This window comes from Paroedura picta, chromosome 7 (genome assembly GCF_049243985.1).
Source record: "Paroedura picta isolate Pp20150507F chromosome 7, Ppicta_v3.0, whole genome shotgun sequence".
Lineage (NCBI taxonomy): Eukaryota > Metazoa > Chordata > Lepidosauria > Squamata > Gekkonidae > Paroedura > Paroedura picta.
Window position 1 is genome coordinate 97,724,739 of NC_135375.1, and position 12,093 is coordinate 97,736,831.

Genomic DNA, 12,093 nt, shown 5'->3' on the forward strand with positions numbered 1-12,093 from the left:
TTCACTAAATAGCCACTGCAAACTTTTAAAGCCAGGAAATATTGCTTCTTTCTAGGTATTCAGCCAGCGTTCTGGCAGCAGATCAGAGTAATTTAGAAGTCTTGTCTCTGCCTAGCCAAACATTTCAAGTTTATGTTCCGGAGCAGAATTAACTGTTTGTTTTTCAAGACACCTTTTCTGATTGATTTTGACAGCAGAACAGGGCACTGCTGCACTAATTAAACATCTGGGATTATTAACTGAAAATGAATCTTCATGCTCAGGCGCGGCATTGGTTGGATGCCGATCCTCAAGGGATCCCAAAGAGATCTCAATAGACATTCTGGGGATTAGAAATCCCAGGCTCTGAAGGCAACTGCAGTCCGTAGAAATTGGAAGCAGGGAATGAAAGAGACTTGCATAGCTTTCTTGGGAGAATAAAGATAGCTCAGTTCTCATGATCAACTGTTTAGTTCTAAAAAAAACCCCAACACGCACACATGCAAAAGGGGAGAAAACACCCCTATAGTTCAATTTTTAAAAAAGAAAATATTTTTTAAAAACATAAAACCTTTATTGGCATGCCATAAAAGATTTTACACAAAATAAATGGGGTGACATCAAACCCATAATAAAACAAGGCATATGTACATAAATTTATTTTAACATTTGAATCTTTGCTTGATCTTAGCCAAAAGGCTGAGAAGCAAGGTGTTTATATCTTGATATACAGGGTTCAATTACTATGCCCGTGCGCCTAACTTTATCACTTTAGTTATCTGTGGGAGATCCAGAGTGATTTTGTAAACATTGATACAGCATAAAAATTTAATTCATAATCTGCCAGACTGTACCCTTTTTTTGGAGTATAATAATCCAAAACTCCACTAGGCGCTCAGTAACTTCAGGAATCTTAGCAGTGTATTAAAATTCTATTAGCTGATAAGGTGATTCGTTTAGATTCCTGTAGAACATCGCTTAGAGAACAGTTCCAAAGTCTTTGTTCAAAAGGAACATTCCCGTATCTCCCAGAGACCGCAGCCGATGGAAAAATGTTTCATATTTTAATAATAATTATTAACCAGGTTGCTTTTGGAGCCAACAGTCCTGTGGGGTAGGTTAGGATGTGAGAAACCGCCAAGTAAATAAGCTGCACGTTCTCTACCGCTATGCCCTCTGGAGAATTATTTAGCCCCACATCCCAATTATTTCCAAATAAACATGACTGGGCCTGGTTGGTTTGTATTTACCCAGTGCTCTGCCTACTGTTCCGTGCTTTCAAGCAGGACTTCTAGAGCAATCAAGGACAAATAATTAATATTTTGGGCGAGCCATGGGATTTTAAATAAAATACTAGGGATATAGTGCAACTGCTATTGGGTGCTGTTGGTTAGCACCATAGCTGTTACGTAGGGATGTCAGCCTCTAAGTGGGACTTGGGGATTACACCTTGCCTCCAAATTAGGGATCAGTTCCCTTGGAGAAAATCAGTGCCTTGGAGGGAGAGCTCTTATGAAATTGTACTCTGCTGCAGTCTCGGTCCTCCCCTGGCTCTACCCCTAAGTTTCCCAACCTGTTTCTGGCAACCTTCCATCCACCTGCCAGTAGCCAGGTTAGGTGTCTCTGGTTTTAAATGCTATCTGAAGCTTAATAGCAGAACACTTTTGATTTATCATCTTGCCACAATTCCCTCCCGGCCATAATACACAACCTCCTGTGTGCTGATTATTATTATGAGATATTTGTCTGGTAGATGGTGTTCTGCAATTCCGAGATCTAGCCAAGTTCTTGGGAAATTCAGAGGGCATTTCCGCACCCATTAAATGTAGTGGAATGCTTACCTAATGTACAACAAAATGAGTCCAGTAGCACTTTTAAGACCAACCAAGATTTATTTGCGGCGTGAGCTTTCAAGTGCATGCACTCTTCCTCAGACACACAAAAGCTCACGCCTTGAATAAATCTTGGTTGGTCTTAAAGGTGCTAGACTCTGATTTTGTTGTGCTACTTCAGACCAACACAGCTACCCACTTGAATCTTATCTAATGTAGTCGTTATATTCCAGTGCTTGCCTCGCCCCACCCTCACACCCACCTCACTCTCCCTTGTTCCTGGGGACAGGAATTTCTTTTTTTAAATGGCTGACTTACAGGAGCAATGAATAGCGGTACACCAGCGAAATTGTAGCACAAAGTGTGCCTCTCTAAAGTTTTCTCCCCCCCAAAAAACAAATCAGGAACGAGATTAATGTTTAAAAGTATCAAAGTATCCCAAAAGTATCATGATCCCATAAGAGGTGGTGCTCAAAAAGCACTATACATCTATGATTCTATGCACAGGTGGTTCAATGGAGAAGTATGAATTTTCTGATTAAAAAATTAGCAGACATCGCAAGACCTTTAAAACACAGAGAAAGGGGATTGGTTGCCTGGATTGACTGACAGGCGGAAGCAAATCACGTATAAAGCATGTTGCTCTTTTCCACCATTTCCAGCAGCAGATGTGGCAGGTAAGACGTGTGAAAAGAAGGCAGACAAAGGCGAGACAGCAAAAAGGTGAGGGGGGGGGGCTGGTAGGCATGATATGATTTAGCACTACACCATTCAGCTGATGTAATGCTATTTTTACTGATGTGCAGAATTTGCCAGAGGTATCTTTGCAGGATTCTTACTGTTCCAAGCAGCGCTTTCTTTTGGAGCCAGAATTATGTTATTTACTCAATGCCCAGAGTGTCCAGGTGTTTCTTGAGACTTCTAGGCACTGCTCCAAGGGCTCCAAATATAACTGGCACAATGGCTACCTTCTTCTACCAGAGGTGCTCTAATTCCATTAGTAACTCTTAGTATTTTGTGGTCTTCTCCTGTCTTTTTCTTCCTTTTCTGTTCCACGGACTCTTGGGACTGCAATGTCAATGATCCAAACCCCTTTTTCATCCCCCCCCCTTCACAATGGTCGATATCAGGGGATTACACTCCAGGCATTTATAATTGGAAGTCCCAAAGAATCTTTGTTTCCTCGTTCTCCATAATCTTGCTCCCATGGTTTGGCCGATGCTAAGCCTTACTTCTTGCCAAGATCCCAGTGTCACGGCTCTGCGTCTCTATCCTGATGTTCTTGGCATTCCATTTGAGCCATCTGACTGCGTTGCACTCTTGTTAGTTGTAATATTCTTTTCAAAATCAGAACCTGAAGAGTCATCGCAGACTACTGATCATTCCCCGGTGGAAGGGAAGCGTTCCTTGCACCCCAAACTAACAAGCAAGCTCTCATGGGGCAGCAAGCTGAAGAGCTCCCCCACTGTTTTTTGGCGTTTGCATACTGCACACGTTGGATAATTCTCTTTCAATGCCCTTTGCATGTAATTTCCCTGTCTTGCACAGCCAAAGCACATTGAAAGTGCATTATCCAACGTGTGCGTAAAGGCAGAAGCGCAGGCAAGCCCATGGCAGCGTCAGAGGAGGCCCAGGATCCTGCCCTCCCCGAAAGCCGCTCTGCGTTGGTGAATAATTGATTCTCTCTTTCTCTCTCTCTCCCCATCCGTTTTTGTCCGGCTGCTCTGGATTCCCCGCACCCCTCCTGCCCGCACCGTCCTGGCCAGTCCTCGGCGCTTGATGGATGGCGAGCCAGGCCGGGGAGCTCCGCGATCAGTCCCGTGCAATCGATCGCGGCATGACCTTAAAAACACATCTTCTTTTGGGGAGGCCGTTGCAAGAAGGATCCCAACAATAAAACTGCTTGCAGCCACGGAGAAGTTCGGGGCCGACGAAAGAGTTTGAGGAACTGCAGTCATTTTTTAAAAAAATGAAACACTAGTGGGGGAGGGGAGTAGAAGGTACTTTGTTGTTCAAAGGAGAGGGGCTCCTGCAAGGAGGGCAAACTTCGGGGCCAAAAAGAAAAGGCCAAACGGGTTGCTCGCTGTATATCAGTCCCCCTCCCCCCTTTTCCCCGAGCCGCCAGGAACAAAGGAGGGGGAGAATGGAGTGGAGGAGGAGGAGGGGGGGGGAGAGAAGAGCCAATGGCGAGGATGATTCCGGGTTCGGCTGATCTGGTCTGCCGGAGGCTGCGCTTTCCCCACCGCTATTGATCTCCAGCCCATTTCGCCCCGCGGGCGTCGTTTCCAGGAGAGGTTTCCTGTCTCTGTGGAAACTCGCTCGGTCTCCGGAGCGCGCTGGGGGAGAGTCCGTCGGGGAGAGCCGAGAGGGGCAGACGCGATTGCCTCCCTCCACCCCATCCGCTTCGCAAAATCTCCCGTCCTGGACTCGGCGCATAGGGGGGGGAAACACGTGCATGTCCATAACATTAACCCCCCCATTATTATGTACGTCTGGGTTCCGGTATCCTTTTGGTTCTAAGGCGGTGTCTCTGTCCGTCTTTCAAACCGGGCGGCGGCAGGAATCCTCGGGTGTCTCGTTTGATTAGCAGCTCTTATTATAGGGCGGGGAACACACATTCCCCCCCCCCCCAAAAAAAATCCCCGGTGATTCACGTCCATATTTCCCGGCCTCGTTTCTCATTCCAGCCCCTCCGTCGGAAGCGAGACGCAAAAGGTAACGAGGCTCGTTAAAAAAAAGCACAAGAGAAACACCCGGTTCGATGCACACATGCGAGGTTTTATCATGCGCGAGAGTTCAGGATTGCACAATCCCTCCTCCGCCCAGAGCGATTCATCCGGAGTAGGGCCAGCGCCAGGCGTTTGAACCCCCGCCCCGGGGGCTGTAGGATTGGCGGCATGATTCAGAGGGCGTGAAAGGATCCACGCCAGGGCAGGTGATGGGGAGTTGACGCTTGGGGGGGGGGAAGGGGGCTGCCGGCCCAGTGGCACATCTCCAAGCCCCCGAAAAGCGAGGAAAGGAAGTGGGGGAGGGATGTATTCTAAAACTAAATCCACTCGCAGTTGGTCTGGAGCAATTCCTCCCGGCTGGGAGGGCGCAACAAAAGAAGCGGGGCGGGAACGCCAGCAAGTTTCGTAAGGTCGGCGGCGAGGCAGGAAGGGGGAGGCCGCCGCCTCTCTGCACGAGTTGCTGTTCCGAGAACTGCTCGCTCTCTCATCCCCCACCCCCACGTCCCTATCCGAGCTAAGTGGACGGGGGAAGGGAGAAAGCGTCGCAGGGCTGGCTGCGAGCACCCCCCTCTTCTTCTTGTGCAAGTCAGGCTGCGCTGGCGAGGCCGCCGGCCGAGGGAGTTACTGTCGGGGGGGGGGGGGGGCGCACAACTTCTTTGGCTCGAGGGCTTCTGCGTGGGGTCCACCCGAGATTTGTGCCGTCCCAGGAGGCGGGGGGAGAACACCGGGTTATAGCGCGCTCTCTCTCTCGCTCGCTCTCCGTCCACACGCACCACAAACAAAGGGGCGGATCGGGATAGGATCGCTTGCAACATAGGCGCACCGCACCGCACCGACTCAGGGTCTGTGTGTGTGTGTGTGTGTGCGCGCGCGCCAGCCTGACGGCTCCGCTGGGGTCGCTGGGCGTAGGATCGGAATTCGAATCGCGGTGTTTTTACAGCTGCTGCCAGTTCGGAGGAGGGGCGGCAGGCGAGAAAGCCCGAGCGAGGCGCGGCGGCGTGGGAAGGAGCCATCCGCTGCTGCGTGGATGCCCTGCGCCTTCCCTTCCCCCTCCCGCGCCGCGCTTCCCCCCCTCTTTTTTTTTGCAGGGAGGCGGTGCGGCGCCCAGCTGCCGCCACCGCCGCGGCGGCGTTTCCCGAGGCTCCTACCTTTGTTTCCTCCATTGCCCTGAATTCCTGCACCCCGCGCCCCTCCCCGCGAGGCAGCGGCTCTTCCCCCCGCGCCCGGCGGCCACCAGGGGCAGGGAAAGGGCAGCGGCGGCAACGGCAGCCGCCCCCGGGCAGCGTCCGTCCTTCTCTCCCCTCCACCCGCCCAGCGCAGCGCCGGTGTACTTTGGCTCTCCTCTGCCGCCGCCGCGGCCGCTGCTCCTCCTCTTGAGGAAGTTTCCTCCCCCTCTTCTTCTTCTTCTCCTCCTTCCCCATTTTCCGCCCGCCTTCAGCCTCGCAACTCCTCGGGGGAGGAGGGGACGGGGCGCCTTTCTCTCTCTCCTCTCGCCGCGCACGGCCGCCCCCTCGCGCGCCTTTCCCCGCCAGCGGGGCTTCCGAGACGAGGCTGGGCTGGGCGCCGACCCCCAGCGGCCCCCGAGCAGCGGCCGGATGCCGGTGGCCGCCAACTCGCACCCCCGCGCGGCGCAGCACCACCACCACCACCACCATCCGCCGCCGCAGCAGCAGCCGCCGCCGCCGCCCGACGGCCGCCCCTTCGCCGCCGCCGCCCGCCTGCGCGACCCTTCCAAGGCAGGGGCCGAAGAGCGCCCGGAGCCCCACCGCCACGGCCAGGCCGGCGGCGAGGCGGCCGTGGCGGGCGGCGGAGGCGGCCGAGCGAGAGCGGCGGCGGCTCCTCCTTCTGGCGCCCCTTCCTCGCCGCCCCCTCGGCAGGCTTTCCCCTCGCCGCCCTCGCCGCCCCTCGAGCCCCCCCGGACGCGCTCGCGCTCCCGCTCGGGCTTCTTCAGTCTCCTCGCCATGAACGCCAACGCCACCGCGGCCGCCGCCGCGCACTTCCCCCTGCCGCCGCCGCCAACGCCGGCCCCGCCGCATCTCCATGGGCCCAGCCTGGCCGAGCTGGGGGCCCGCAGCCAAGGCAGAGGCAGCCCCGCCGGACACGGCCACCCGCGCGCCCCGCCGGGAGCCCGCGCGCCCGCGCCAGGTAATGGGGCCCGCGCCGCGTGGGGGTGGGAGGGGGCGGATGTAAGGAAGACCCTGCGGGGGACGAGAGTCTGTGGGAGCGGCGACGCTGGCTGGGGAAAGGACGCGATTTGAGGCCAAGCGGGGTGTCTGTGTGTGTGTGTGTGTGTGGGGGGGGGAGTGAAGCGATGTTGGGGGGCTGGCCCCCAGTGTCTCTGGAGGGGAATTCTGCTTGACAACCCTCCCGCCTGGGCTGTGCGGGTGTGTTAAAGGCAGGGCAAAAGCGAGGGCTGGAGTTGAGGCGTGTGTGAAGGACCGGGAGTGTTTGGGAAGGTCTTCGCCGCCTTCCACCCATTCTTGTTTACTTGCAAGTTCAGTCCCCGCCGAGTTCAACGGCGCGTAACTTCCTAGGAGTGATTTTGGGGGGAGGGGGGGGGTCTTCAGGGTTGTGTCGCCCACTTTCGGGGACCGTTCTTCAAAGGCTGGCAGTCTCACTTAGAAGTCAGCCAGTCCTACATTGGGTGTTTTTGTTCTCCCAGGGAGGTCGTGGCTAGGGTTACGCAGTGTGTGTATGGGGTGGGTGGTGGTGGGGTTAAATCCTCCTCTGAAGTTTCCCAAGAAAGCGCCACCTAACCTGTTTTGAAAAGGTTAAAAAAGAGTGCAAGACCCAGGTTGCTTTGGGGGTGTGTGAATTAAGTAGGGGAAAAATAAGCCGGAGGAGGAATGAAGTTTTCCCATAATAGATGATGCATCATGTAGTTTTCTTCTTAGGAGTTGTCTCGACTTCCCAGGGTTTGTTGGCTCTCCTCTCCATTTGCTCACACGTGCTGGGGCCGGAACATGGGGTGTGTATGGATTGCCTTGCAGGGAGGGCGTTGGAGTTTGGTGGCTGTTTTTCTCAGGAGGGGGGATAGATAGTTGGGGAAGGGCAGATGAACTGTGAAGGCTTCCTGCTTTGTACCCTGCTGTGTGTGTGTGTGTGTGTGTGTGTGTGTGTGTGTGTGTGTGTCCTCCATGGGAGAGGGGACTTGCTGATGCTTCAGTATGGAACATATGTGTTTAGTCATCTCCCCAGATGTGCCTAGGATTTTTTTTTTTGGTCATTCAGCGTTGATGCTGGGCATGCCTCTGAGATGAGTTGGCATCAAAGAGTGGACAAGGGCCCAACTCGCCCAGAACGCCTGAGGGGCTACAGTGACTAAGTAAGGACATCTTGGGGGGGAGGGGAGCAAAACACCTACGGCTGAATACTTTCCCCCAGAAAAACTGACACTTCACATGTGGTTTATCAAATGATAGTATGCTTGCAACCACAGTGGGATTGAGACAGGCACACACACAGAATAAGGGTGTAAATGTGAGGTGTTTGAGCCCCACCTCAAGTTTTGCTAGTCAACGTTTTTGAGTTTATCGTTTTCTCGGCAAACAAACTGTTTGTCTTGAAACAGTGAACACTGGATCTGCTTTTAACATGATGTTTGTAGACTCTTGGGGTTTTTTTTCAAAGCTCGCAGAACTACAGCTAAACGTACTGATATGCACATGTTGGGACGGCCGTCATTAGCTTGGCCCTTAAGTTGAAGGAAGAATATTTTTAGAATACAAAACTGTAGTGCAAAATGTGTATTTGAAATGAAGGCTGCTGTTCTTTAAATCTTCCCGGAAGTCTCATTCACCTCCACGAAACAACTTTATTCTTAATCCAGATGTGGGTGGGCTGGTTAGGATTACTCAGTGTTGTGGGAAAGGCGCTCCTGAGTTATACAAAAGGTTTTGTTGTGCTGCACTTTCCAGTAGTAAACTTCCCCTCCCCCTCGTGATCTTGTTCCAGGGGTAAAAGTCAATGAGTCTCAAATCCAGGCCCTGCTCTCATGTGTTGTTGTCTCAAACATTTTGGGGGGGGGGAGGGGGAGTGCTGGAGGAAGTTACAGCTATTGTAAATGTTACGAGGATGTTAATGGTTGGAAAGTGAGAAATGTAGTAGCTCATTCTGCCATCGGCTGTGACGTTGCCAGTTTTCTTGAGTTTCAGATCCAGAAACCTTTATCCATCCCTTCTTCTTTTATCAGGCCTTTATTATTGAGTTGCTTGAGTTAACGTTTAGATGCAGTTTAATTTGCAGGCATGAATCTGTCTGTATGTCCTTTATCTTTTGCTGACTTGCTTTATTTTATTTTTTTAAAACCCTGAATTTGTAGTTGTAGAGCTAGGATGACTCTGAATATTTCCCTAACCCAGGCTTTTGTAAATCTAGCATACAACAGCTACTAGATTATGTCCCAAATAAATAATGTGAGGGTGATACATGTTGTGCTTTTTTTATTTTTCTTTTTGTGTATCTAAGCAGAATTGCAGGTGACCTGAGAAATATTTTTTTTTCTTTTGAAATACATTCTCTGCCCTTGAATTAATTTTGAGTCAAGTAGTTGATAACCTGATATTGAAACGGGGCTTGGTTCCTGACGTGAAAAGTTATTTACAATATATTCTCCTGTGTGTGAGAGAGTGTTCTCCATCCAGCATTGAATAAATAATGGAATACGATCATACTACAGAATCGGCGTGTTGAAAATACACACATAGTACAGAGTCTCAGAATGGAGCATCATGGAACAAAGCAGTAAAATATGAGGCAGAATTTGGAATGTGCAGACAGAAAAAAATGGCTCTGGATACAATACTTGAACTGTTAATGTTTAAACAAGCCAGAGAGATTTGAGACTTTGCTGGTAATACCGGTACATCATTCTGGTACAGTTCTTTAAAAAAAAAATGTTATTCGTGCTTCAGCCTGAAGGTAATCAACATGATGAAAAAGAAATTGCATGCATGAGAACAAGCCTATGCAAGTTGACACATGTGCACATCCCAGTGAGTTAACACTTACTCAGAAGTAATTAAGTGTGCAAAGGATTGGACCCTAAGCAGGAAATGCTAATGTAACTTCTCAGCCATTGTACTGAAATGCTCGTGTGTGTGTGTGTACACGCTTGTGTGCGTGTTTCAAATAAACCCAACTGGCTTCTAGTTAGCAATGCCCTTTTACGTTAAGAAGTCAGTCGTAGTTTTTTTTTCTGTTCTTGGCAATAGTCACATTCACAAGTGTAAATAAAACCATTCTGACCTACCCATCCCAATAATAACTTCTTCCTAAGTTAGAACCAGTTTGGTATAGTGGTTAGGAGTGCGGACTTCTAATCTGGCATGCCGGGTTTGATTGTGCACTCCCCACCTGCAGCCAGCTGGGTGGCCTTGGGCTCACCACGGCACTGAGAAAACTGTTCTGACCGAGCAGTGATATCAGGGCTCTCTCAGCCTCACCCACCTCACAGGGTGTCTGTTGTGGGGAGAGGAAAGGGAAGGTGAATGTAAGCCGCTTTGAGACTCCTTCAGGTAGAGAAAAGCGCCATATAAGAACCAACTGTACTTCCGTAATATCAGGGGTCCCTCAGCCTCGCCTACCTCACAGGGTGTCTGTTTTGGGGAGAGGAAAGGGAAGGTGACTGTAAGCCACTTTGAGACTCCTTTCGGTAGAGAAAAGCGACATATAAGAACCAACTCTTCTTCTTCATGATGTTCAGTGATGGTAGACTGGAGCAAATCCATCAGGAACCTGCCAATTCTGACTGGCCTTAGTAACCAGCCACTGTTTGCAATTGCCAGGACACCCCTGAGCCTTTTGACGTGTCCAGCAGGCTTTGGAGAGGGGAGGGGGGCGACCTCTCATTTCATGCTGGGCTTTGAAGATGCCTAGAAGCAGTGAGATTCTTCGCATGATTGCTTCTGCATGTGCCAAATAACTTGGGAGAGGTGCTTGGAGAAGTCATTCCTGTCCAGCGTGAAGTTAAGAGTCTCTAAGAATTCTGATACATGGGGAACTTGTTAGGGAAGTGGTCTTTCTTCTCCTGGTTGGTGGTTGTGATCACTGCTAGGCCTTCCTTGAAGCAAAGTGTGTCTGCCCCTTAATTTGTCCCTGGGCTGGGAATTGCCTTCCATAAACCTTTGCATTAAATCAGGAAGTGTGAGATGTTTTCCTTCTAGCCACCTGACTGGATCAGAGGTATGGGTGTCACGGTCCTGTTTCCCTTATCTAAATTGGCTCCAGAACCTGCTGTTGGCTCCATTTTAGGAAAGTTCTGGTAGAGTTTGGTGCCTGGGTTTCTTTCCCCCAGCAGGACAGATCATCTGAGCCTGTTTTTAAATGCCCATTTTCTCCGTTCCTGCTTTCCCAGTCAAATCAGCTGGTTCAAAGCATCTGCCTTGAAATGAATGGAAAAGATATAGGGAGAGCTGATCAGGAATCTCCTGCTCCACGTCTGTTTTGGCTTCGAGTGATGCTGCTTTAAACCTTTCATGGGTGCATCTGATGCAGCTGAAATTTCCACATCTGTACAGCCGTGAAGAATAAAGAGCCCCTTTTCTATCTGATAAGATCCCCCTCTCCTCTTTCTTCTCTCTCTTTTCCTCCACTTTTCTCAAGCCTGTTAGTGGAGGACGGAGGAGGTACGTTCTCTTTCCAAATCACTAACACTGTCAGTTTTAATCAGCCCCATGGAAATGGTCAAGTGCAAACTGGGCATAGATCCAGGGGTACAGCGCTGGAGCATCCATATGGCAGGTGGATAAAATGCAGGTTTAAAAATAAATGTGTTTTTTACTTTCCTGTCATCCTGAAGGATGTGTTTTTAAAAACAGTTTGTGAAATCTAAATGCCATGCCCTCGTCTTTCCTATGGCTACACATTTTATAATCTTATACGGAGATCCTTTATTTATTTGATTTCTATACCGCCCTTCCATATGGCTCAGGACGGTTTACATACAACATCATATGGGGATACATGGAATGAGTCAACATACAACATAGTCAATATACAACAGTAACAATCCAACAGTGGTTCTAAACAACACAACTTCAGTGATCCCAACAACAACAGTATAACAAGAAAAGAAACTTAGCTAAAACCCCTAGAGAGGTCAGACTGGTTGAGGGAATGTCTGAAGGGGACCTGTGGTTGGTCTCAGGCAAATGCCCCAAAACCATATTGTAAACCTGTTTTTGGTGAATGAAGAAATGATACTGAGTTTTGAGATGAAACCTTATAAGTATCTTTGTTAGCAATGTGGATTTCCTTCTGGGTCTAAAACCTGGGAAACATTCAGGGCATTTTGTAGTGTGTTCAGTGGTCGATTCTGACGGGTTATACCTAACCAAGCAAGAAGGGGATACATTTGTGGTCTCCTGGAAGCCTGCTGTTCTGCCCAATAACTACCAGCACCTTTTGGGAAAGCACTTAAGTCTTCCGACAAAGCGATCTTGCTTGGTGACCCTGCAAGTGTACGAAGGCAACGGAACAGAAATCCATTAATTTTACAGGTCTCCCCCTGTCTAAACAGAAATACTGATTCAGTGCAAAAGGCATGTAGGATC

General features: G+C 50.1%; 1 protein-coding gene across 2 annotated transcripts in view; it reads left to right on the forward strand.

Annotated features, from left to right (window-relative positions):
• Positions 1-5,860: 5,860 nt before the first annotated feature.
• The window catches only part of RNF38 (ring finger protein 38), a 125,808-nt gene continuing 119,575 nt past the window's right edge, over positions 5,861-12,093 (forward strand). For both annotated transcript variants that reach the window (XM_077345574.1, XM_077345575.1), the window contains exon 1: positions 5,861-6,685. In XM_077345574.1, coding sequence (XP_077201689.1) covers positions 6,136-6,685 — 550 coding nt within the window. In that variant the 5' untranslated portion in view covers positions 5,861-6,135. The remainder of the gene's footprint in view (positions 6,686-12,093) is intronic.